The sequence below is a fragment of the Panulirus ornatus genome, chromosome 57 (assembly GCF_036320965.1).
Source record: "Panulirus ornatus isolate Po-2019 chromosome 57, ASM3632096v1, whole genome shotgun sequence".
Taxonomy (NCBI): domain Eukaryota; kingdom Metazoa; phylum Arthropoda; class Malacostraca; order Decapoda; family Palinuridae; genus Panulirus; species Panulirus ornatus.
This window is the reverse complement of record NC_092280.1, coordinates 19,751,222-19,779,038: the sequence shown is the minus strand read 5'-3', so window position 1 is coordinate 19,779,038 and position 27,817 is coordinate 19,751,222. Positions and strand designations below refer to the sequence as shown.

At 45.2% G+C, this 27,817-nt stretch overlaps 2 protein-coding genes across 4 annotated transcripts in view; one reads left to right on the top strand and one right to left on the bottom strand.

The window, feature by feature from the left end:
* The window catches only part of LOC139766227 (uncharacterized), a 55,208-nt gene extending 53,297 nt beyond the window's left edge, over positions 1-1,911 (bottom strand). For all 3 annotated transcript variants that reach the window (XM_071694550.1, XM_071694553.1, XM_071694554.1), the window contains exon 1: positions 1,867-1,911. The gene's annotated coding sequence lies outside the window, so the exon portion shown is untranslated. The remainder of the gene's footprint in view (positions 1-1,866) is intronic.
* Positions 1,912-16,400: 14,489 nt separating this feature from the next.
* Positions 16,401-27,817, top strand: part of alpha-PheRS (phenylalanine--tRNA ligase alpha subunit) — a 61,737-nt gene continuing 50,320 nt past the window's right edge. Inside the window, exons 1-2 of the mRNA XM_071694549.1 lie at positions 16,401-16,596; positions 25,458-25,646. Coding sequence (XP_071550650.1) covers positions 16,447-16,596; positions 25,458-25,646 — 339 coding nt within the window. The 5' untranslated portion in view covers positions 16,401-16,446. The remainder of the gene's footprint in view (positions 16,597-25,457; positions 25,647-27,817) is intronic.

The following is a 27,817-nucleotide window of genomic DNA, read 5'->3' as shown; positions in this document are numbered from 1 at the left end:
GGATTACATTATGAAAGTGATGACCTTGTAATCATATGATTATGATTACAAGGTCAGGATTACAGTAAGTAATCATGTATTACATGGTCATGTTATGCAGTTTATCCCTGGTGGTGAACACGGGTCATAGACCTTACCATGGGTCATCGTCATGATGTTTACTGACGAAGTTATGTTTCCTACCCAGGTGGGGCTCTGGTCATGAACCCATCTGGTGCTGCTGTGGTCATCTGACACTCACCTGCCAGTAGTGGCAACACCAGGTACTGTCACTTACCAGTAGTGGCAACACCAGGTACTGTCACTTACCAGTAGTGGCACTACTTAGTACTGCACTCCAGGTACTGTCACCTGCCAGTAGTGGCAACACCAGGTACTGTCACTTACCAGTAGTGGCAACACCAGGTACTGTCACTTACCAGTAGTGGCAACACCAGGTACTGTCACTTACCAGTAGTTGGCACACCATGAGTACTGTCACTTACCAGTAAGTGGCAACACAGGTACTGTCACTTACCAGTAGTGGCAACACCAGGTACTTTCGCACTACCAGTAGTGGCAACACCAGGTACTGTCACATACCAGTAGTGGCACACAGGTACTGTCACATACCAGTAGTTGGCAACACCATGGTACTGTCACTGCCGTTGCTGCGCCACCAGGTACAGTCATATGCTAGTAGCAGCACCACCAGGTTACTGTCACCTGCCAGTGAGCTCCACAGGTAACTGTCACCTGCCAGTACAGACACCATGGTACTGTACCTGCAGTAGCAGCATCTACCAAGTACTACTGTCACTTACCAGTAGTGGCAACACCAGGTACTGTCACTTACCAGTAGTGGCAACACCAGGTACTGTCACTTACCAGTAGTGGCAACACCAGGTACTGTCACTTACCAGTAGTGGCAACACCAGGTACTGTCACATACCAGTAGTGGCAACACCAGGTACTGTCACATACCAGTAGTGGCAACACCAGGTACTGTCACTTACCAGTAGTGGCAACACCAGGTACTGTCACCTGCCAGTAGCAGCGCCACCAGGTACTGTCATCTGCTAGTAGCAGCACCACCAGGTACTGTCACCTGCCAGTAGCAGCACCACCAGGTACTGTCACCTGCCAGTAGCAGCACCACCAGGTACTGTCACCTGCCAGTAGCAGCACTACCAAGTACTGTCACCTGCCGGTAGCAGCGCCACCAGGTACTGTCACCTGCTAGTAATGGCATTACCTAGTATGACACTTGCACACCTGCCAGTAGTGGCACTACTTAGTACTGTCACCTGCCAGTAGCAGCACCACCAGGTACTGTCACCTGCCAGTAGCAGCGCCACCAGGTACTGTCACCTGCCAGTAGCAGCACCACCAGGTACTGTCACCTGCCAGTAGCAGCACCACCAGGTACTGTCACCTGCCAGTAGCAGCGCCACCAGGTACTGTCACCTGTCAGTAGTGGCATTACTTAGTACTGTCACCTGTCAGTAGCAGCACCACCAGGTACTGTCACCTGCCACTAGCAGCACCACCAGGTACTGTCACCTGCTAGTAGCAGCAGCACCAGGTACTGACACCTGCCAGTAGCAGCACCACCAGGTACTGTCACCTACCAGTAGCAGCACCACCAGGTACTGTCACCTGCCAGTAGCAGCAGCACCAGGTACTGTCACCCGCCAGTAGCAGCACCACCAGGTACTGTCACCTGCCAGTAGTGGCAACACCAGGTACTGTCACTCGCTCTTACAGACCACAACATGTGTGTTGTAAGGTTGGTCATATATATATCGTGGACGTGATAATATATACCGGTCAGTCCGGCACATATGGCACTCTAAGGACAGATAGTAAGGCGATGGCTTGACTGACCTCACAAGCGAGCGGCGTCCTCTCCCTCCCCAGCGACTTTGACGACTGTTCTTGTGCCCGACCTGCCCACCCTTTTATATACCCTCGGCCAGAGTTGCCCGGGCAACCGCTCCCAGGAGCCTTTATCGTCTCCAGTAGATTTCAAACCCTATGGAAAAGGTTTCGTGTGGTTGATATAGTGTGATACAGTTTGGTTTACTTGCGGTACGATTTCCGGATATCCGGATGCCAGGTATCCTGCTGGATATCCGGTACCTAGCCGGATATTCCTATTTCTAATTTGGTATCGTGAATGTGAACTGGTATATTTTTGAACTCATCTCTGAACTTGAGTCGTGTTCTCATTGCCTTGTGATTCTTTCTTAATTGTACTGTACGGGGATAAAGTTTTACGCTCGTGGGGTTCCGTCTCTTAAACATTTCCTCAATATCGTATAATTTTTTCTACTTTTAGTTCGCTTCATTCCATTCATCAATCATCTACACGGTAAAAGTCATTCTTCAATTTTTTTTTTCTTTTTTTACCAGATTTTTTGTTTAATTTCATGTTATTCCCACAGGTTTTTTTTTTTTTTCATTCTGTCTCTACATCTTTCGAAGAACTGTTCACTGTTTGCGTCGTCGATCCGTTCTAAAACCTTAAAGGTTGTGTGATCCAGTCATCTCTTCTCTCTCTTCCAAGGATTTCAAATCTAAAAAGCCTCCAGCCTCTCAGTGTAACTCAATTCTCTTAGTTTGTGGTACATTCCTTGTTGCTCTCCTCTGGACCTTCTCCATCAGTCCTTTGTGCTCTTGCAGGTGTGGCGAGTGACCAAAGTTCAGAAGCATATTGTAGTTTTGACCTTTTGCGTCTTGTGACCAGTTTGCTGAACGTTTCCTTTTTCCATGAACTTGAATGCTAGTACTTGCAAGCAGACGGTTAGGTCACGCTAACTGTTCTTCTAAGGTAACGCTTTGTGGGAACAGGTTGAGAACAATGTGGACGACCAAGTGTCTCTCTGTCTCCCCCCCCACACAGAGACACTCCTGCTGCTTATCTTCTGTGCGAGATGATGTTCATGTTTGACGAGGCATTGTGCAGTGTGGTGACCACCGTCTTCATCGCTTGACACTGTTCGCTTCGTTGACCATATATCTAAGCTACTCCAGACTCCGTCATGGTCCTCTGTAGTACCGTGGTGCAATCTACCACGCTTTACAAGACCATCATCACCTGCGTATCATCTGCAGACAAGTGTTCAGGCAGGAGCCCACACCTTCAGGGAAGTTCCTCGCATAGATCGAAGGGAATGACGGTCCACAGGACCTCTGATGGTGGTGTCCTCAACCCTTTACAAGAAGGTTCCTCATGATCCGCCTCCTATTTGCCGTACAGCGCCACATTCTTGCTGGCAGTCCAGATACGACCAAATCTACGAAGCCTTCTCTTTCTTCCAATATCATGCAGAGCTCACTCTCTTTTAGAAATCTAATATGCTCGTTACGATTGGTCGTCTTTCCCAAGAGCCGTGTTGTGTCTAAGGTCACTAAGTTCTCTTCTGCAGGAAGCTTTTCATGGGCTTTCTAATGTCATCTTTTCCAGTACCTTGCAGAGTGCCCGGTCTCTTCTCTTACGGATGTGACATTTGCTGTTTTTTCCACTCCATTGGCACTTAGCCTCTCGCTTGCGTAACCTGAAGAGTATTTCAAGAGGTTTGCCAAGTGTATGTGTACACGCACACACCCTCAACGCACGTGGTGAAATGTCATTAGGACTATGAGGCTCGTACGTGTGAGAATTTGTAGTGATCTGGTGATGTCTCTTCTATATATCTCAGTACTTTCGAAGACCTCCACCTCCCTAGTCCATTTCATCGGTGTTGGGGCTGCAGTGTCTCCCACTGTGAAAATACCTTTCAACTCGTCCTTCAGCTCTTCACATATCCTTTTACATCATCTTCTACAACTCCTCCTTCTGAATGCCTGATTAGCTGCTGTTTTTCAAACAATTTACTCCTGACGAATTTATGGAAAAGACTTGGATTTTATCCCGTTTTTTGGACAACAGTCTTTTCAAAATTTCTTCGTTCCTCCTTTCATATCGTAGTATACTCACTCGGTGCTTTCTTACACCTTACAAATCCCAGCTCACTATCTCCCTCACAGCAAAACTCGAATCTCCTGTGTTGTTGTATGACACGTTATGTTGACCCATTCCCTCCTCTTGCTTGACCGTCCCTCTCAATCTGAGGCTACAGGCTACTCAACAGACCCGCTCCTTCATCATGAATTCCACTGAAACCTTTACCTCATCGCCCAGATGTCTGGTTACTGAACTCCGCTACCAGTTACCCCAATTACTTGCCGCGCATAACAAAAGCCGTGTGTCCAGGTGGTTAGTTGAAGTATCCGGCTGGATCACCGGTAGACTAGCTGAGAGAGGTCGGATGGCACAGATATTATCGGATATTCCTATACCAGATATCCGATGTGTTTCTTGTGCCTTGCGGTTGAGTGAGCGAGGGAAGCGTGGTAAGACAATGTGTTGGCTCAACATGGTGCTTGGAGAAGCAAAGGAATAATTACAGCTTTTGTAATTGCAATTTGGTACGGTACTCACAGGACTCGTAATGACCATCTAATGTCTAATTGTCTCTGAGATTCTTTTAACTGTACGTTCATTAGTGTGTTTCGTGTTGTAATGATCCGTGGGTTCTGGGTAGTCGTTAGAGTGGTGTTGAAGAGTGACTCCTACGACCGTGTGATGTGGAATTCGACGCCAAGTTAAGAGGAGTTGTGATTTTCAATCCTTTTGTGCCGTCGTGCTCTGGGGCTCCGTGCCTTGGCGTTCAAGGGTCGTACCGTCGTACTAAAGGGTCGCGTTTAGGGGTCGTACCTTCGTGCTAAAGGATCGTACCGTCGTGTTTAGGGGGTCCGTACCATCGTGCTAGAGTCGTACCGTCGTGTTTAGGGGTCGTGCCGTCGTCCTAGAGTCGTACCGTTGTGTTTAGGGGTCTTACCGTCGCGTTTAGGGGCCGTACCGTCGTGTTTAGGGGGTCGAACCGTCGTGTTTAGGGGCCGTACCGTCGCGCTAAGGGGTCGCACCGTCGTGTTAAGGGGATCGAACCGTCGTGTTTACGGGATCGAACCGTCGTGTTTAGGGGATCGAACCGTCGTGTTTAGGGGATCGAACCGTCGCGTTTAGGGGCCGTGCCGTCGCGTTTAGGGGCCGTGCCGTCGTGTTTAGGGGGTCGTACCGTCGTGTTCAGGGGTCGTACCGTCGTACTAAAGGGTAGTACCGTGGTGCTCGTGTGGTGGCTGAGCAGGGTGGCGAGTTCCGTCTCGGCCACGTATGACCTTTGTCGGTGTAAATATTTCAGAGTGGAGGAGCTGGCTGGCCCCGGCAGCACCTTGGCCTGTGTCAGGCTGGTCACTGGTGGGTCAGCCACCAGCCCTACTGCCCCCATGGTGCCCTGCTGACCCCGAGGTGGGGGTGTGGTGGTGTAGTCATTACCGCGGTGGCTGGCCCTGGTGATGTGGTGACCTGGTTTGGTCGTGTGGTGGCTGGCTCTGGTGGTGAGGTGATGTGGTGACCTGGTTTGGTCGTGTGTGGTGGCTGGCTCTAGTGGTGTGGTAGCTGGCTCCGGTGGTGTGTGGCTGACTGTGGTGATGTGGTGGCTGGCTCTGGTGGTTTGGTAGCTGGCCTTGGTGGTGTGGTGGATGACTGTGGTGATGTGGTGGCTGGTTCTGGTGGTGTGGTAGCCGGCTCCGGTGGTGTGGTAGCTGGCTCCGGTGGTGTGGTGTCTGGCTCTGGTGGTGAGGTGGCTGACCGTGGTGATGTGGTGGCTGGCTCTGGCGGTATGGTTGCTGGCTCTGGTGGTGAGGTAGCCGGCTCTGGTGGTGTGGTAGCTGGCTCTGGTGGTGTGGTAGCTAGCTCTGGCGGTGTGGTGGCTGGCTCTGGTGGTGTGGTAGCTAACTCTGGTGGTGTGGTAGCCGGCTCTGGTAGCGTGGCGACCGGCTCTGGTGGTGTGGTTGCTGGCAGTGCTGCTATCCCACACACGTAGCCTTCACCTCCAGCACGCCACACCTTACGTTGTCAAACATCATGACCAGCACACCAGCATTGTACTTTTATCTTGTCGCTGGAAGAAACTGCGGGAACATCTGTCCTCTGTTCTTGCGGTGTCCAATACCGGCAGGTGGTTTGTCTGTGTACAACACCGGCAGATGGTGCGCGTACCGCACTGGCTGGTGGTTTTCACGTGAAGACGGGGGTGTTCCCTGCCCTTCACGTGCGAGTGATAACGCTGCGAACGAGAAGTCGTCCTCGACGGAGCTACGTGGTCATCCGCGTACGGTGAGGAACACAGCGTTTCCACGTCATTCTTGCCCACCCCTTATCCTGCTCTCACGTGGGGCGCAACCTTGGAGCTGCGACACCCGCTTAAAAAGGGATCTTGTGGCTGCGTGAACCTGGGAGAACATGGACTCCAGCAGCGGTGTGGTGTTGGTAGAGAAGATCTCGCTGTTGGCGCGAGAAAGGTCGGGTCAGGGGCCAAGTTCGTCGTCCCACCGTGTGACATGATTGTTTACTTGTGTAGTGCAGTGACTGACCACCAGGGGGGTAACGTTTAGATCGGTTCGTATCCTTAAGTGCGACGATTAAGATCCTTGAGCACGAGTGTGCGATCTTTGGATGTCTTGCCCTGGCTTTTGATCTGACCCTTTTTGGCCTACACTGAACATGACACAGGTTAATGTAACTGAATGTCATGTGGACACTGTCCAGAATATATATAAGCTTGCCTCCCTCTGCATCCTCCCCTCCCTTGCTCTCTCTCTCTCTCTCTCTCTCTCTCTCTCTCTCTCTCTCTCTCTCTCTCTCTCTCTCTCTCTCTCTCTCTCTCTCTCTCTCTCTCTCTCTCTCTCACAGCACGACTCTTTACTTCTTGCCTGCCTTGTGGTACTCGCCATCCGGTGTGTTTACACCGTATCCTCTGTTCACTGACTTCATTTTCCTCTGGTTGAATTTCATTCGGCGTTTGCCCTCCCACTGCTGCATGTTCACCAGGTGTGTATGCCATGCATCATCTTCTCCATGACTCTGCATATCTTCCATGACTCTCAGCGTCATTAGCAATCGGGTTCAGGTATGAATCCACTTGGTTTCGTACGTCATTTACGCTGATCAGGTGTAGAAAGGGTCCCAGTACGGAGCCCTGAGGGATTTCCACTTATACGTGCATATGTTTTTTCATCTATTTTTTTCTGTGGGTTTATGTGGAAACCAAGTTATATGGAGCATGTCTGATAAAAGAATAAATGCGGTAACCCTCACCTACAACTGAAACTGGATACGGAGTGACATTACTCCATGATGAAGACGGGCACCTCCTCCTGTACATTTGCAGAGGGTGGCGTGTCTGTGTGTGCCTGGCAGCCATACTGTTGCTGGAGTTCTCGTGAGTCAACGTAGACTCATAAGAATGATATGAAATTCCTGAACGTACCTGTATTGTTCATTGTCGTGACACGTAGGGAGGGCACAGTTTTATGTCCCGCCAATACACACACACACACACACACACACACACACACACACACACACATACACACACCGTCTTCTGGTCATTTATGGTCTCCTGGCCCCCTTACGCGTGTCTCTCTGTAGGTACTTTCATGTTGACACGGTGCCTCAAGAACAGAGCGTGTGAGGGACACATCCTAAGTACACCCAAGTAAAATGGAGTTCTGATTGGATTTTTACGTTGGAGGCTTCAGTCACGGACTTTAGTCCACATCAAGGCCGGGCCTTCATTGAAATATGTAGAGGTTAATGAAAGACAAAGAGATAAGGGAAAGTGTATGCGAATTTTGGAGGAAGAGAAAACCCTGTCTTTTAAAATGTGCCAGGTCGTAGGTATTGGGGAAGGCATGAGAAGGTAGAGGAAGAGTTTCAAAGCTTCGACGTGTAGTGAAAGGAACAGTTATCACAACGGCCCAGCCCATGACATGCTGAGTATTGCATGGTCAGCTAGTGGTGGGGGTTACACAAGCAGCCAGCTCTCGGGAGCAAAAACCAAAGTAATGATTAGAGGAGATAGAAAATGGACCAATATTGCTGCGTAGGGCAAGTGGGCCAGGTTTAGAAGTTGGCCTGGGAGAGTCTCTAACTCGGGAGTGCATTCGACTCGACCCTGTCAAGTAAGGATGAAGAGCTAGACCCACCCTATGTGAGAGCAGTACTCCATACCAGGACGGATCACTCCTTTGTATACACGTACAGGAAGCAGCTGTTTGGAAGAAAAGCAATTTCGATATCTGAACAGGACCCCCACATTCTTTAAAGGCAGACTTAGCTGTTTCCTTAATGTGCGATTTCCAAGATAGAGTGGATAGAGGGGAAAAGTTCAGATTGATAACATACATGTATTTGGCGGAGACAAATACAGTGAGGTCGTAGTTTCTCTCGTATTTACCATATTCAACTTACGGACGGATCATTAAGCATCGCAAGTGCCTTTCGTGAGAAGGTGATAATGACGTGATGGTACAGGGTGAAAGATAAGGTAATCATAAGTCAGAGTAGGTTTTGTGGTGTACGTGGGCTAAGAGGAGTCAAGGAAGAAAGGTGGTGTTCTCCTGGGTAGGACAGGAGCGCCGTGGTCATACGACCGTCTCGGAACAGGTTGGTGGGGGTATAACTGGATTACTCGGCCCTCACAGGGCCAGTCACCGGGGAAACCAAACAACCCAGAGGAGGGAATGTGTATCTTACATGACCATTCTGTTGCATTGCATATCACATTACTGAATGTTTACACCCGGTATCAGACAGCGATACCAGCATCATCGTATGAGGGCCACATTAGTTACTGTTTTCAAGGAAATCAAGAGAGAGAGGTGGAGATTAGTTCGCCGAGCTGTCGTGAGTACGCCTCTGTTGGCTTCTTTAAACCTCGTAGGAACGTCTCGGTCATGTTGCTGTGTGGTCCAGCCGGCGCGGCGGTGGAGTGGGACTTCCACCCATTGAGCCACAATGGACCGGACACCAAGACGTTCAATTGAAAGTGATGGGCCATTTTCCAGGTAGAGTGTCGTGTCCTGGCGAGGCAACCAGTCCCTCAACTCGACCCGGTGGCAACTGCCCTTTTCTCTCTGCCAACTCCACCCTCTGCTCTGTGAGTGAACACGCAGTGCTCAGATGTTGTACCGTCGTGTACAGAAGTTGTACCGTCGTGCTCAGATGTTGTACCGTCGTGTACAGAAGTTGTACCGTCGTGCTCAGATGTTGTACCGTCGTGTACAGAAGTTGTACCGTCGTGCTCAAGGTTGTACCGTCGTGCTCAAGGCTTGTACCGCCGTGCTCGGGGATTGTACCGTCGTGCTTAAGGCTTGTAACGGCGTGCTCAAGGCTTGTACCGTCGTGCTTAAGGCTTGTAACGGCGTGCTCAAGGCTTGTACCGTCGTGCTCAAGGGTTGTACCGTCGTGCTCAAGGGTTGTACCGTCGTGTACAGAAGTTGTACCGTCGTGCTCAAGGGTTGTACCGTCGTGCTCAAGGCTTGTACCGTCGTGCTTAAGGCTTGTAACGGCGTGCTCAAGGCTTGTACCGCCGTGCTCGGGGATTGTACCGTCGTGCTTAAGGCTTGTAACGGCGTGCTCAAGGCTTGTACCGTCGTGCTCAAGGGTTGTACCGTCGTGCTCAGATGTTGTACCGTCGTGTACAGAAGTTGTACCGTCGTGCTTAAGGCTTGTAACGGCGTGCTCAAGGCTTGTACCGCCGTGCTCGGGGATTGTACCGTCGTGCTCAGATGTTGTACCGTCGTGTACAGAAGTTGTACCGTCGTGCTCAAGGCTTGTACCGTCGTGCTCAGATGTTGTACCGTCGTGTACAGAAGTTGTACCGTCGTGCTCAAGGCTTGTACCGTCGTGCTTAAGGCTTGTAACGGCGTGCTCAAGGCTTGTACCGCCGTGCTCGGGGATTGTACCGTCGTGCTCAGATGTTGTACCGTCGTGTACAGAAGTTGTACCGTCGTGCTCAGATGTTGTACCGTCGTGTACAGAAGTTGTACCGTCGTGCTTAAGGCTTGTAACGGCGTGCTCAAGGCTTGTACCGCCGTGCTCGGGGATTGTACCGTCGTGCTTAAGGCTTGTAACGGCGTGCTCAAGGCTTGTACCGTCGTGCTTAAGGCTTGTAACGGCGTGCTCAAGGCTTGTACCGTCGTGCTCAAGGCTTGTACCGTCGTGCTCAGATGTTGTACCGTCGTGTACAGAAGTTGTACCGTCGTGCTCAGATGTTGTACCGTCGTGTACAGAAGTTGTACCGTCGTGCTCAAGGTTGTACCGTCGTGCTTAAGGCTTGTAACGGCGTGCTCAAGGCTTGTACCGTCGTGCTTAAGGCTTGTAACGGCGTGCTCAAGGCTTGTACCGTCGTGCTCAAGGGTTGTACCGTCGTGCTCAGATGTTGTACCGTCGTGTACAGAAGTTGTACCGTCGTGCTCAAGGTTGTACCGTCGTGCTCAAGGGTTGTACCGTCGTGCTCAAGGGTTGTACCGTCGTGCTTAAGGCTTGTAACGGCGTGCTCAAGGCTTGTACCGTCGTGCTCAAGGGTTGTACCGTCGTGTACAGAAGTTGTACCGTCGTGCTCAGATGTTGTACCGTCGTGTACAGAAGTTGTACCGTCGTGCTCAGATGTTGTACCGTCGTGTACAGAAGTTGTACCGTCGTGCTCAAGGGTTGTACCGTCGTGTACAGAAGTTGTACCGTCGTGCTCAAGGGTTGTACCGTCGTGCTCAAGGTTGTACCGTCGTGCTCAAGGGTTGTACCGTCGTGCTCAAGGGTTGTACCGTCGTGCTCAAGGATTGTACCGTCGTGCTCAAGGCTTGTACCGTCGTGCTCAAGGCTTGTACCGCCGTGCTCGGGGATTGTACCGTCGTGTACAGAAGTTGTACCGTCGTGCTCAAGGTTGTACCGTCGTGCTCAGATGTTGTACCGTCGTGTACAGAAGTTGTACCGTCGTGCTTAAGGCTTGTAACGGCGTGCTCAAGGCTTGTACCGTCGTGCTCAAGGCTTGTACCGCCGTGCTCGGGGATTGTACCGTCGTGCTCAGATGTTGTACCGTCGTGTACAGAAGTTGTACCGTCGTGCTCAGATGTTGTACCGTCGTGTACAGAAGTTGTACCGTCGTGCTCAGATGTTGTACCGTCGTGTACAGAAGTTGTACCGTCGTGCTCAAGGTTGTACCGTCGTGCTCAAGGCTTGTACCGTCGTGCTCAAGGCTTGTACCGTCGTGCTTAAGGCTTGTAACGTCGTGCTCAAGGCTTGTACCGCCGTGCTCGGGGATTGTACCGTCGTGCTCAAGGGTTGTACCGTCGTGCTCAAGGCTTGTACCGTCGTGCTCAAGGCTTGTACCGTCGTGCTTAAGGCTTGTAACGGCGTGCTCAAGGCTTGTACCGTCGTGCTCAAGGCTTGTACCGCCGTGCTCGGGGATTGTACCGTCGTGCTCAGATGTTGTACCGTCGTGTACAGAAGTTGTACCGTCGTGCTCAGATGTTGTACCGTCGTGTACAGAAGTTGTACCGTCGTGCTCAAGGCTTGTACCGTCGTGCTTAAGGCTTGTAACGGCGTGCTCAAGGCTTGTACCGTCGTGCTCAAGGTTGTACCGTCGTGCTCAAGGCTTGTACCGTCGTGCTCAAGGCTTGTACCGTCGTGCTCAAGGCTTGTACCGCCGTGCTCGGGGATTGTACCGTCGTGCTCAAGGGTTGTACCGTCGTGCTCAAGGGTTGTACCGTCGTGTACAGAAGTTGTACCGTCGTGCTCAAGGGTTGTACCGTCGTGTACAGAAGTTGTACCGTCGTGCTTAAGGCTTGTAACGGCGTGCTCAAGGCTTGTACCGTCGTGCTCAGATGTTGTACCGTCGTGTACAGAAGTTGTACCGTCGTGCTCAAGGCTTGTACCGTCGTGCTCAAGGCTTGTACCGTCGTGCTCAAGGCTTGTACCGCCGTGCTCGGGGATTGTACCGTCGTGCTTAAGGCTTGTAACGGCGTGCTCAAGGCTTGTACCGTCGTGCTCAAGGGTTGTACCGTCGTGCTCAGATGTTGTACCGTCGTGTACAGAAGTTGTACCGTCGTGCTCAAGGTTGTACCGTCGTGCTTAAGGCTTGTAACGGCGTGCTCAAGGCTTGTACCGCCGTGCTCGGGGATTGTACCGTCGTGCTCAAGGTTGTACCGTCGTGCTTAAGGCTTGTAACGGCGTGCTCAAGGCTTGTACCGTCGTGCTCAAGGGTTGTACCGTCGTGCTCAGATGTTGTACCGTCGTGTACAGAAGTTGTACCGTCGTGCTCAAGGGTTGTACCGTCGTGCTCAAGGGTTGTACCGTCGTGCTTAAGGCTTGTAACGGCGTGCTCAAGGCTTGTACCGTCGTGCTCAGATGTTGTACCGTCGTGTACAGAAGTTGTACCGTCGTGCTCAAGGCTTGTACCGCCGTGCTCGGGGATTGTACCGTCGTGCTTAAGGCTTGTAACGGCGTGCTCAAGGCTTGTACCGCCGTGCTCGAGGATTGTACCGTCGTGCTCAAGGGTTGTACCGTCGTGCTCAAGGGTTGTACCGTCGTGCTTAAGGCTTGTAACGGCGTGCTCAAGGCTTGTACCGCCGTGCTCGGGGATTGTACCGTCGTGCTCAAGGGTTGTACCGTCGTGCTCAAGGGTTGTACCGTCGTGCTTAAGGCTTGTAACGGCGTGCTCAAGGCTTGTACCGCCGTGCTCGGGGATTGTACCGTCGTGCTCAAGGGTTGTACCGTCGTGCTCAAGGCTTGTACCGTCGTGCTTAAGGCTTGTAACGGCGTGCTCAAGGCTTGTCCCCGCCGGCTCGGGGATTTTCCCCGTCGTGCCCCCAAGGGGTTTTAAACCGTCGTGCTAAAAGGCTTGTACCGTCGTGCTCAAAAATTTTTTGAAACCGTCTTTGTACAAAAAGTTGTACCGTCGTGCTCGGGGTTTTTGTCCCCGTTGTGCTCGGGGGGAGGGGTCCTTTATAGTCCCTGACTGATTGTCACTAGTGACTGATCATGAAGCAAAAACGACAAGAATTACTATGATAAATGAGCCAGAAACATGTTCTAACTCCACGCCCAGTCGCTGGGGACACCACATTACTCGAGTAAGTCCATAAGTTATCCGCGCACCGTGATGGCGTTGGAGCAGTCCATCGCCATCAAATCATTTTCTTCCTCAAGTTGAGCGAACCACAGTGTAAGAATCCCATTGTCCTTCATTTGATTTCCAGATTTTTGCTGGAGTAGATATCCGCGTGTGTGGTGCAGCCAGCCGCCATAAATGGCTAGCCAGAGGTGAGCCTTTGCGAGGTGTTACTTGGTTAGTTTTAAGTGCGTGTCGTGTTTCCAGTCACGACCCGGCTGGCCCCCGCGTCCTGGTGGCCGTGACCCGCAGCACCGCAAGCGTTTGCCCTCCGCGGCGGCGGCGGCAAGCAAGCGCCGCCGCCGCCGCCCGCAAGTGTCCTTCCTCAAGTCCGCACCCTCATTATAGAGGCGGGGATCCGGCGGCCTTCACCTACCTTAAGTGAGTATGTCGTGTGGCGCAGTACTGACGAATCCTGCACTGAAACTGGATACCTGTTGGCATTTTGGGGGCCGCTCGAGGGTGGGTGAGGTTAATTACGGTGGCGTATGGGATAAATCTCCGCTGGCAGACCAAGCATGAGAAAAGCCATAACGTTTATGCGCGGCGCGGTTGGCGAGTTATCTTTTAAGCGTTTTACGCCTTCCGGCGTAAGTCAGTTGACATAAGAGTTATCTATACAGCGTAAGTCGGTTGACAATAGAGTTATCTTTACAGCGTAAGTCGGTTGACAAGAGTCATCTTTAAAGCGTTTTATGCCTTCCAGCTTACGTCCGTTGACAATACTTATCTTTATAGCGTTTTAATGCCTTCCACCTTACGTCAGTTGACAATACTTATCTTTATAGCGTTTTAATGCCTTCCACCTTACGTCAGTTGACAGTAAAGTTATCTTTAAAGCGTTTAACGCCTTACAACTTACGTCCGATGACAGTAGAGTTATCTTTAAAGCGTTTAACGCCTTACAACTTGACGTCCGATGACAGTAGAGTTATCTTTAAAGCGTTTAACGCGTTCCAGCTTACGTCCGATGATAAGTTATCTTTACAGCGTTTTTAACGCCTTCCACCGGAAGCAAGTCACACACAAGCCACGCCCGGTCTAGGGGGGGTCTCGTGTGATCCGCGTAGGAAACGAGTCCTCAAGAGGCGGAGGTGGGTTATGCAACATTTTTTTTTTCCCACCCTTATATGTTGGTCCTGATAACACTGCGGTGCTCGTGACTTCCCTCCCATCACTGCCATCTCTGACGTAAGGCTCTCGGGTTCTATAACATGTATGTATATTAACATTTACAGGTGTTTTTTTTTTTTTGTGTCTTCGCGTGCGACTGTTGTCATATACTTCGTGACAAGTGAATGCTTCAAATTCACTGGATTTAACACAGGATTCAGAAAGGGGAGGAGAGAGAAAATTATGATCAGATATCACGGAACAGCAAAAATTTCGAACTGATGATACGATGGTGTGGGGTAAGACGTGGCCCGTCCGGTCCTTTGTACCCAGTACACCGCGTAGTGACAGAGGTCCTCACCGTCTATAAAGAGGAGATATGATCTGCTGGCAAAAAAAAAAAAAAAAGGTAGAAACAGGATAGCCAAGCTGAAGCCACCTCTCCACCCACCTCTCCCTCCGGCTCAACAGCCAGGAGGGGGGGGGGGAGTGGGAAACTAGTGACCATGGTTGTGTGAGGAGTGGAAGAGGCTGCGAGGGAAATTTCTTAGAAAGGTGACGACAATGAAGAAGTTCCCTGTCAGGTTTCAATGAATCATCTCCTCTGCGGCTGGGTTCGGGGAACGAAAGACGTGGCTCGTGGTAAACTGAATTATTTACAGATGACAGAGATCAGTGAAGTATTCGTCCAGCCTTGCGTAGAAGGTATAGTGTATGCATGCGTTACATCGGGAAGTAAGTGTATTCCAGTGCCCATATGACAACTTTTTCCCCCCCCTTCGTTACTCTAACATCTCCCTCCTGTCTTCATGCCGTTGCTTTTATTCTGATTCTCTGTATAAAGTGAAGACATTTTCCCCTGTCCTTGAGTTGGGTCCAGCCTGGAATAATGTCCTGGGAATGTACCCAGCCTGGAACATTGTCCTGGAATTTGTGTCCGGCCTGGAACAATGTCCTGGAGTTGTGTCTAGCCTGGTATAATGTCTTGGAGTTGTGTCCAGCCTGGTACAGTGTCCGAGTTGTGTCCAGCCTTGCATAAAGTCGTGGATTTGTGCCTCGCTTGGTACAATATCTTGGATTTGTGTCCAGCCAGGTACAATGTCCTGGATATGTGTTTAGCTAGGTACAATATCCTGGATTTGTGTCCGGCCTGGTATAATGTCCTGGAACTGTGTCCAGCCTGGTACAGTGTCCTGGATTTGTGTTCATCCTAGCATAGTGTCTTAGAATTATGTCCAGCCTGGAACAGTGACGTGGACTTATACCCAGCCAATGTCGTTGATTTGTGTCCAGGCTGGTACAATGTCCTGGAAGTATGTTCAGCCTGACATAATGCATAATGTCCTGGAAGTATGTGTAGCCTGGTACAGTGTCCTGAAATTTTGTCCAGCCTAGCATAGTAGTACTTTAAAATCGTGTCTAGCCTGCAGCGGTGTCCAGCTTTGCCGTGTGTCCTGGAAATGGATCCAGCCTGGCACAGTAATCTGGAATTTTCCTCATCCAGATACATTAACCAGAAATTATGTCCAGCTTTACATAGTGTCGTGGAATTGTGTCCGGCCTGGCCCATTGTCTGGGAATCATGTTCAGCTGGGCACAGTGTCTTGGAATTACGTCTAGCGTGGCACAGCGTCCTGGAATTGTGTCCAGCGTGGCACACTCCTCTGGAATATGTCTGACTTGGCACTGTGTGATACTTGGCGCTATTAACCACACCTACCAATACTGACAGTACCACAGTGAATATAAGACTCGAATATGTTACATCTCCAGACAGGCACTTTCCACACATACTGCTGGACCAGACAGACAGTGTTAACACACATATTAGTGAGTCAGAGGTTGGTAATCAAACATGCTCCCTCGAATGACAGTACCAGACCAGTACAAAATCAAAATGACTACACATTTTTGGACATGTCTGTCAGTCACGCCTGCACTCACGTGATATGCTTTTATGCCCATTGCATATTATCATGTGATAAACACGTTTATTAGGTTTTGCGTAATGATGTGAACCGGCTGAATATTGCATCATGGAGAGTACCAGAACACGCAACATGCTTGTCATTTTGTGGCAACGCATTTGATATAAAACATTAGTCAATGTAGATAATAATCACAAATTATGGTTTTAGTTTTGATTATAGATATTGTTTGTGTTCTTTTCTCAAAATTTATATAATTGTATGAGTGAGTTATAGATTGTTGAATGTAGATTAAGTGTTTATTTACCAGATGTGTGCCAGTTGTCAGTCTTGACCCGGGAGGCCAGGAGGGAGCAGCAGGGACCAGCATGGGGTCGCTAACTATGGATCTTCAACAGCAAATCCTTCTCGCCGTTGAAAAGAATGGCGTCGTCATTTCAAATGAATTTGCTAGAAATTCAAAGGAAGCGCACCAGAAAATCGTAGGAGCCATCAAATCCTTAGAATCGCTTGGCAGCGTGAGTAATGACATATGGACAATGTTAATTTATCATGCCATGTGACATTGTCACCTGCAGAGTCAAGTATGGTAAAATACTGGCGGATTTAAAGCTATTTGCAAGATGAAAAGGGACAAATATGGGTAAAATATGAGTGGTTGGTATAGTATGTATTAAATGTCGTTGTGAGGGTTCGACATGGGTTGCAGATGTGTTGCTGTTCCTGTAATGAGTGTTCTTTATGGCAGTATATTATTTTCTTTTTTTAATTACGATCCTCTGTTAAGAAAGCAACGTTTTCGTTTCGTTTTAACCATGATTTTGTTTTCATATAACTCAAAGACACTAGAGTAAAGACTTTTTTTGCATATGGCCATTTAATAATTTTGCATATGGACATCTTAGAAAGGAAAACATTATACACATATAAACACACACACACACACACACACACACTTATAAAATAATATAAGTAGCTGAGTTCTGTTAGTATTCTAAAACACCGAAATACAGCTCACAGGAAAACGAAAGGATTGGCATAGGGTTGCCGAAATACACCTGTAATATATAGTGTCTGTAGACTTAGTCAACCAATGAAGTTAAGGCACAATCATTTATCAGAAAACTGACATTCATGTTATGTACCTGGTTTTTGAACCATGACTATTATCATATTTTGGCTGTAGATAACTCTATAGTGAGGAGGGTTATGAAGGAAAGGATAAACACATCATGGAGTTGAATAATATTATTGTAATACTGATGAATGTAAAAGCAAGAAGATTGCTTCCTTGCCTGAATGCTACAGATGACACTTCGTGTCTTTTGACAGATAATTTTCCTCATTTTTGAGGGGACACACCCTGCTGGATGGTGCCATGTACCATTAGGTTTGAGATGTAAACAGTGAGTTCAGATGTTTATAGATATATTGAAATATATCCCTATGTGGAACACGTCAGTTTGTGAAGGCCACAGGAGGGAACCGCTACATTCACTTGGGCCTTGCACAAGCTTGATGCTTCGTCACAAATGACCATTCTGCGGGGACTTGCAACAAAACCTCCACCTAGTACTTTGCCCTGATTCTGTAGAGCTCTATATATAAACACACACCTGGTTACAAGCTTTAGATTTTGTTGTGTTTACCTTTTAAATCTTAAGCTGCATTTGGGATGCGTGTATAATATTATTGGAAATAGGCTGTTGTTAGACCTCCTCAGGAAAGTTATCTTTTTTTTTTCTTAGCTTTATTCAGTAAACAAGACATCTTACAAAATAATTAAAGGTTTATAGAATCTTAACAAAACAGCATTTGAAAAATGAGTCGCTAAAGATAAAAAAGACAGTAAGTTGTGATTTCTTTGGAGAAGTGTAACAAAACCGCTAAATTAATATTAAAGCTTTATCGTGCTTTAGTTAGACCTCATTTGGACTAGGTTGTGCAGTTTTGGTTGCCTTACCATCAGGTAGACATAGATAGATTGGAGAGGGTGCAAAGAAGTTTGACTTTAATGATACCAGGAATTGAAATCTTAGTTATGAAGAAAGACTTGCTAGACTGAATTTACATTCACTGAAAAGGAAGGCCTGAGTGAATATGATAGAGGCGTACAAATGGATGACAGGCCTAAATAAGAGGGAAACTGGCTATATTCTAATGATAGCCAACCAGGTTAGAGCTCGCAAGAACGGCTTCAGGTTAGAAAAATTTATGTTCAGATTGAATGTGATTGGGGCTGGAACCTTGAATTGTTTTCAGAATAGGTTAGATAGGAATGTGAGCTCTGTGGGGTGGTTATAGGAAGGATGCACCCAGTGTGGGCCAGTAGGCCTTTTGCGAAGTCCATTATCTTATGTTCTGAACCATTTCCTGGATGATCATTTGTGAAGGGCCTCACACAGTATGAAGACAAGCAGATTACTTTAGAACATCATAGATGTCCCTCTAAGTCTATTTGATGGATTTTTGACAAAAGTGATACCAGCTGTGATTCAGTACATGCTGATCATTTGCTATATTGTGGTTTTACCCCATAGTCCATCCTTAATTCAAAGCTCTGCCCACTTTTTGGGTAAAAACCCCTGCTCTTTATCGACTTTGCTGAGTTTTATTTTGTTCATTAAGATTTCCCATGTGTTGCACCATCTTGCAGTATTCACCTGCTGATGAATTTTATGTTTTGTTTCTGCTGTCATTCAGAATGTATACTAGGTAAAGTTTTTATAGGCTCTGGAGATTGCTTCCGAATCCAAAATGGCATTACGGCACGCATTTAGCATAATCGCCCAGTACTCAGTCTAAACACAGAAAAGCAAGATGTTTCCATAATTGATATTGTTTCAGTAGACTGTGTGTGCCATACATTACAAGTCCCCTTTTTTTTAATTTTCTGCATTTCTGATGTATTCTTGGAGCACAATTGGAACGGTATATTGTATTGTTTACTAAGGTAAGTGGTAGTAGGAGAGTTATATATATCAAGGAATATCCAGGGGCTAATTAATGTAAAAGTAGGCAAAAATGAAGAATGGTTGGTTAGATTGCTTTTTGGTCCAACACTTTCCCTGCCCTTCAAGTTTATCATAGGTAAAAGTTCTCCAGTGACTCATGGTGGGGCTTAGTGAAATATTAAAAAGCATTCCTGAACACAATTGGTATTTTTATGAGACATGATATTTGCAAAAATCTCTTCTAATGGGAAAATTTTTATTAAACTCCCGTAAGATAAGCATAGTACTGTTTGATCTTCCGGAAGATAAACAAATTACTGTTGCTGATATACAGACAAAATAACACCTGTTTGATAAGAGTTAATCAAACATTAGCTTAGGTTACAGTTTGTTAGTAAAAGTTTTAATTTAGGGGTATGCCTTTATTTCTATTGGTAATTCTTTACAATCCTTGCCCAACTTTATTTTATGTTGATCATCTTTAGAAGAAAATGTGCTTAAGTTTGAGATTTTGGTAATTTTTTACTTTCATATGCAGCATTTTTCTTTTTTTTTCTCAGTAATGTTGAAAATCAAATCAGCAGTCTCATTGTCATTAGTAGAATTCATTATCCACTGCAGTGATCATTGTTAAGAATGTTAGGTTATGTTTTAGGGTTTTATTGTGTTTCATATTGATCCATTGTATAAAATAGATAATACAGTACCAACCCAAGAAACCTAATGTAACCAAAAGTCTGTAACCCCCATGCACCTTAGTTTGGATTTCTTTCCATCCTGGGAATTTCTTGTTTTTCAAATTGTGTAGGTCTGTTGAGTCTCAAAATTTCAAAGATATAAGACTGAAAAAAAGTACCTCGAGAATATTTGGTCCACTGCTATCACTCTGAAAACCTGTAGTCGTTTGTAGGTGTTTCAGCGTAATACCCTAAAAGTGCAATTATGTAAAATTGCCAGCTGCACCAGTTGGATATGGTGTTATCAAGGTCAAATAGGCACTGGCCTTTTTCCAATTGTGTCACAAACATGTTTTGCTGTCTCATCTTAGTCACCTATCAGTGCTAGAAGAGTCCATGCTCATAGAATAACAGCATGATCTGACGACAAATCATCATGATCATTTAATTCAGGATCATCTTTTCCCTTGTTCTCTGAATCTAGCCAAAAGCTGCTCAGTTTTCTAAGAAAACTCATCAAAATGTGTTGTTGTTGTCATTGCTGGAGGGTGACTAAGTGTAGTGAAAAAATTCTTACACACTACCATCTTAGTGATCGTTCTCAATTTGTGACCTGGAAGAGTGGCTAGGCTTCCTGATATATGCTTCTGCAAGGTTGAAAGGTTAAATGATTGCTGCAGGTGGAAAAAGAGTTCTAAATGTAACAGATTCTCTGATGTAATTTTCTACAGTATCTTCTACTTATATTAGAATTGCTGTACTCCTGAAGAAGGGGAATTAGAAAGATGCCCACAGATGTCTCTTCTGGTATGTAAAATTAGAATTGAACCTTTAAGACATTGATTGCTTTTCAGACTTCTCTGTGCAAAAAATGGTGATAAAATCCTGTTTTCTAGACTTTTCTATCCCTGTCTATTTATCATATTTCTGATGACTGTTCCCACCTGGAACTTCCTCAAACAGGGTGGCCGTGACAATAGAGTCTCCATGACTAGTGAACTCCAGTGCCACTTCTTAGCTTTTAGTGCCTCACCTGAGACTTTTTTACCCAATTTGGAATACTTTTTTAAGCTCATAAATTTTTTGCAGTTGTCATTTTGTTTGTGATATTTTTTGCCATCTTAAAAAAGTATGTAATATCTCAATTTTATTGAGTGTTTTACATACTTTTTTGCCATCTTAAAAAGTATGTAATATCTCAGTTTTGAGTGTTTTACATAATACAAGTTTAGAGTAAGTCTTCTTTCTTCATTTAAGAAAAAGTTAGTTTTCAACTACAAATTCTACCAAAAAGTACTTTTCTTATACAGACTTTTAAATAAAAAAATCGGTAAAATACTCAAAAGGGTTTCCTCTTACACTAAAGAACAAAACCGTTTTGAAAATATATACTCATACCTTGCAAACTGGAATGTGCAATCTATGTTGAGCCTATATTTATTATATCTGACCATCAACACCAACTGTTTTCTGTCTAATATTTCATTAGCATATCACTTACATATCATTTATTTTTGAAGTTTATATATTTATTTTTATTTTTTTATTTTTTATTTTTTTTTTGCTTTGTCGCTGTCTCCCGCGTTTGCGAGGTAGCACAAGGAAACAGACAAAAGAAATGGCCCAACCCACCCCCATACACATGCCTTGATTCAATCCACTGACAGCACGTCAACCCCGGTATACCACATCGCTCCAATTCACTCTATTCTTTGCCCTCCTTTCACCCTCCTGCATGTTCAGGCCCCGATCACACAAAATCTTTTTCACTCCATCTTTCCACCTCCAATTTGGTCTCCCTCTTCTCCTCGTTCCCTCCACCTCCGACACATATATCCTCTTGGTCAATCTTTCCTCACTCATTCTCTCCATGTGACCAAACCATTTCAAAACACCCTCTTCTGCTCTCTCAACCACGCTCTTTTTATTTCCACACATCTCTCTTACCCTTACGTTACTTACTCGATCACACCACCTCACACCACACATTGTCCTCAAACATCTCATTTCCATCACATCCATCCTCCTGCACACAACTCTATCCATAGTCCACGCCTCGCAACCATACAACATTGTTGGAACCACTATTCCTTCAAACATACCCATTTTTGCTTTCCGAGATAATGTTCTCGACTTCCACACATTCTTCAAGGCTCCCAGAATTTTCGCCCCTCCCCCACCCTATGATCCACTTCCACTTCCATGGTTCCATCCGCTGCCAGATCCACTCCCAGATATCTAAAACACTTCACTTCCTCCAGTTTTTCTTCATTCAAACTCACCTCCCAATTGAATTGACCCTCAACCCTACTGTACCTAATAACCTTGCTCTTATTCACATTTACTCTTAACTTTCTTCTTTCACACACTTTACCAAACTCAGTCACCAGCTTCTGCAGTTTCTCACATGAATCAGCCTCCAGCGCTGTATCATCAGTGAACAACAACTGACTCACTTCCCAAGCTCTCTCATCCCCAACAGACTTCATACTTGCCCCTCTTTCCAAAACTCTTGCATTCACCTCCCTAACAACCCCATCCATAAACAAAATAAACAACTATGGAGACATCACACACCCCTGCCACAAACCTGCATTCACTGAGAACCAATCACTTTCCTCTCTTCCTACACGTACACATCACATGCCTTACATCCTCGATAAAAACTTTTCACTGCTTCTAACAACTTGCCTCCCACACCATATATTCTTAATACCTTCCACAGAGCATCTCTATCAACTCTATCATATGCCTTCTCCAGATCCATAAATGCTACATACAAATCCATTTGCTTTTCTAAGTATTTCTCACATACATTCTTCAGAGCAAACACCTGATCCACACATCCTCTACCACTTCTGAAACCACACTGCTCTTCCCCAATCTGATGCTCTGTACATGCCTTCACCCTCTCAATCAATACCCTCCCATATAATTTGCCAGGAATACTCAACAAACTTATACCTCTGTAATTTGAGCACTCACTCTTATCCCCTTTGCCTTTGTACAATGGCACTATGCACACATTCCGCCAATCCTCAGGCACCTCACCATGAGTCATACATACATTAAATAACCTTACCAACCAGTCAACAATACAGTCACCCCCTTTTTTAATAAATTCCACTGCAATACCATCCAAACCTGCTGCCTTGCCGGCTTTCATCTTCCGCAAAGCTTTTACTACCTCTTCTCTGTTTACCAACTCATTTTCCCTAACCCTCGCACTTTGCACACCACCTCGACCAAAACACCCTATATCTGCCACTCTATCATCAAACACATTCAACAAACCTTCAAAATACTCACTCCATCTCCTTCTCACATCACCACTACTTGTTATCACCTCCCCATTTGCGCCCTTCACTGAAGTTCCCATTTGCTCCCTTGTCTTACGCACTTTATTTACCTCCTTCCAGAACATCTTTTTTTTTTTTTTTTTTTTTTTTTTTTTTTGCTGTCTCCCGCGTTTGCGAGGTAGCGCAAGGAAACAGACGAATGAAATGGCCCAACCCACCCCCATACACATGTATATACATACGTCCACACACGCAAATATACATACCTACACAGCTTTCCATGGTTTACCCCAGACGCTTCACATGCCTTGATTCAATCCACTGACAGCACGTCAACCCCGTTATACCACATCGCTCCAATTCACTCTATTCCTTGCCCTCCTTTCACCCTCCTGCATGTTCAGGCCCCGATCACACAAAATCTTTTTCACTCCATCTTTCCACCTCCAATTTGGTCTCCGTCTTCTCCTCGTTCCCTCCACATCCGACACATATATCCTCTTGGTCAATCTTTCCTCACTCATTCTCTCCATGTGGCCAAACCATTTCAAAACACCCTCTTCTGCTCTCTCAACCACGCTCTTTTTATTTCCACACATCTCTCTTACCCTTACGTTACTTACTCGATCAAACCACCTCACACCACACATTGTCCTCAAACATCTCATTTCCAGCACATCCATCCTCCTGCGTACAACTCTATCCATAGTCCACGCCTCGCAACCATACAACATTGTTGGAACCACTATTCCTTCAAACATACCCATTTTTGCTTTCCGAGATAATGTTCTCGACTTCCACACATTCTTCAAGGCATTCTTCTCCCTAAAATTTAATGATACTCTCTCACCCCAACTCTCATTTGCCCTTTTTTTCACCTCCTGCACCTTTCTCTTGACCTCCTGTCTCTTTCTTTTATACGTCTCCCACTCAATTTCATTTTTTCCCTGCAAAAATCGTCCAAATGCCCCTCTCTTCTCTTTCACTAATACTCTTACTTCTTCATCCCACCACTCACTACCCTTTCTAATCAACCCACCTCCCACTCTTCTCATGCCACAAGCATCTTTTGCGCAATCCAGCACTGATTCCCTAAATACATCCCATTCCTCCCCCACTCCCCTTACTTCCATTGTTCTCACCTTTTTCCATTCTGTACTTATGTACTAGTGCATTTCTGGAGCATTTTTATCACTGAGCAAAGCGCATTTCCTTATACTTGCGAAAACCCACAGAATGCTATGGAAGGGCCATGCCGCTTCATCCCCTTGGTCAATAATTTTTTTTATCATCTGCCAAGATGGCTGTGTAATCTTTGGAATGAAAAGCAGTGATATAGAACCCAGGCAATTCAAGTTGTGGTCTTATGCTGGTTGATGAGATCTATGAATTAAACACTGGGTGACTTCCAGAATGTTGCTCATGATTCAGATTTTCTGTTTCCTGTTATAGAATGAAACAAGTATATGTAGTAGTAAAGGATATATTCAAAAAGTGAGCTATCATTACTTTTATGGTGAGAGTATAGTGTTAAAGTAACACATAGAAGCCCTCCCAAGGGTGGCTGGGGAGGAGACTAATGCAAATTCAGTAATAATTCAGCAGTATTTTTTAAAGCAGTACAGTGTACATCTAAAGCTTAAGGATATGTGGAAACAAATTAGTTAACAAAACTCATATGACTGTGTGATAGCTTTAGAGATATTTCGTGATACCCTGACAGAGACTGTGTGGTTATTGTGTTTGGAGTAGGTTCATTTGTTTTGTTAGTTTTTAATGCCATTGATGTTGAATTGGATAATTATAGTGTGTGTAGTAGAGGTTATGTGAGGTAGCACATATTGAAGGAATTGAATCTTTGTTATTGGTGATATGATGAAAAATATAGCAAAAATATAATTGTGTGTTCTCCAGAATTGTAATTACATACAGAGGGCCCCCACCTTACGAACGTGTGACCTAAAAACCCCTGTGCCTACAAACAAGCTCCAAAAACAATATTTCACCCCTCTCTGACATTCCATCTTTTTCTCATAATTGCGAACTGCAGAATAGAGCTACTTTAAGTGTGCGTCTTTTTTCATTGTGTTGCTTCGTGTGATGTTCTGTTAGTTATATTGAATTTGGATTGTAATATCAAATACATTACTACAGGTAGATATAGGTATATACTCTTATGCATTACTTTATATTTTCTGTCTCATGAACAATTCAACTTATGAACAGGGTCAGGAACATAACCTATTCATAAGCCAGAGATCCCCTGTACAGTATTTTTGCCTGGTAACATTTTATGCTGATGTTGACCATTTCCTGAGTATTACAAAAGGCTTGTTAAATTTTGCTAAATTTGTTTTTTATGAGGGATCAAGTGTGAGAGTTTAAGATAATGGTGTGATATGAAAGAAAGAAAACAAGATTGAATAATACAAAAACAAATTTCTTCCAGGTTGTAAATGTCAAGCAGTCTGCTCATAAAACATGGGAATGCACAGATGAGGGTGCCAGTATTGTTACCAGTGGTTCTCATGAAGCCCGTTTGTTCAACTCTTTACCTCCAGAGGGCTGTTCCGTAGCAGATATTAAAGCTCATTTCCCTAATTCAAATTTTGCTTTGGGAGCAGCTATGAAAAACAAGGTAAGTTGTCTGATGCATTATTGAAAAAGCTTATTATAAGGTTAATCATCATGGATGGTGACATTTCTCCTCAGTATTATGGGACTTTCATGGTATGATTTAGGGCCAATAATTATCAGTGTATTCAAGGTACTGATAAGATTATCTTGTCTAGAATACTGATGCTGCAATATCTGTCATGCCGGGGTACCTTTTGCATTTGGATTGATCAGATTTGTTTTAGAGATGCAGTATTGATTTTGATCCTTTAACATATTTAGGATGGTATTTCTTAGAAGAAAATCACTAGTAGGAAGTACAAGAGTTTTAGGCCAATAACATTGAGAGAACTATAACTAATTGAGTATAATGCATTTTTTGTTTGATTAAGAGGATGTAACTTCTCTAATAATCATTTTTGCAAAATGATATGAGCAGTAGATAGAAGTAGTAGGTAGGAACATTTAGGCAGGAGCATTAGGTAGAAACATTAGGTCAAAGTAATTGGTAGGAGTATTAAAAAGAAGTATCCATTTGGAACATTAGATAGGAGCCTTTGCAAACACTTCGCTAGACTGCCAGTGACTTGTTCAGGGTGCAGCATTAAAGGCTATGAAGTGGCACAGGAATTCTTTAGTTATTGAGATTCTGTTGCTGTGGCCATCCCTTTGAGGAGTTCCAGTTAGAACAGGGGTCAAAGATGTAGATGGAGACTTAAAAATTCATTTTTTAGAATATGCAGAAAGAGGAGCAGATTATGGATGATGACATGAGTGTAGAACCATAAATAATGGAACAGCACTTGAAAGTAAAATGCTCTGAAAGTTAGTAGATATATGTGATATGCAGCCTAGTTGTTCTGAACAGCTCCGAATGTTAGTACAGTAAGCCCTCGATTTAATGAGCCCCGATGGATTTTGGATTTAACGAAGATGATAATACAGTGCTTCATTTGATATTTTGAAAAAAGATTAAAAATCTCAAATGCTGCACTTGTTTTTGGTAGCTTAGGGGTAGACTCACTTTGTTTTGGTCTCAATCTGACTCAGGCTGTTGTGTGTTCTGGTCGAATACAGAGTTTTTCTGTTATTTCAGCATTGTGACTTCATTTATTGAATAATTTTGCAATCCTTACAATTCAAAATGGCATCTGATGATTGTAAGAGGTGCAATGAAAGTAGGTAGTCCATCCTCACTTTATAACAAAGAAGTGTCCTTTCACAGGAGAGGGGTGGCATCACCTCTGTCTCAGTCTGATTCCTGCGTCCAAATGCCTGGCGAGTGTTCATATGTTATTGGGTGCCTGCCGCCCTACTATTGCACCACACACTAAACCCTACAGAGATAGAGGAGTTAAAAGAAAGCATGTGAACTTGAATGTGGCACAGAAATAGGTTACATTTGATTTAACAGACTTTCAGCAATAGACACCCTGTCCCTTGTATTAGTCAGTTAAATCGAGGGTTAATGTCTTTTCAAAAGAGGATACAATAATGTAAAATGAAAAATATTGAGAGAGAGGGTGAATGACTTTAATAGAGTGGAGAAAAAGAAGTGCTTTAAGCAAAAATGAGGTGGGAGAATTAGAAGAAAAAAATAGATTCATAGTGAAATAATGAGTCTTATGGAGACTTTCTTGGAGAAATTGGGAAAAAAGAATGTCATTTCTTTCTATTTTCATTGTCATCTTCCCTCATCAATTCATTGAAGGTCACTATATTAGACACCAAATTAAGATTTTTAATCTAGGTATAACTATACAGAATCATTACTGATACAGTTTACAGTAAAAACACTGAAATATCATGAAAAAGTCATAGTACCATGGAATATGTTTGCTTGCAACTAAATATCCACAGAATTCTTAGAGATAGCAGCTTGAGCAGGTTAATGCAGAATGAAGTGGTTATAGGACTGAAATTGAATGTGCGTGAGAAAAAAAATCTCCTTTGGTCCAAAGTTGAATTTCCAAGTTAATCTTTATAGATCATTTGATTGCAGTGAGATATGTTAGTAAAAAGGTTAAGATTACTTTGTGTGCTTTTCATCTGTAGTTTCCTTGTCAGGTTTACTTAGTTAAATACTCTAGAATCCATTCTGTCATCAGTTGGACAAAGATTTACTTCTTGTATCTGAGCTGGTAATATTAAAGTTATCAGATTATTATGTTAGTGTCTGCACATCAGTTTAGT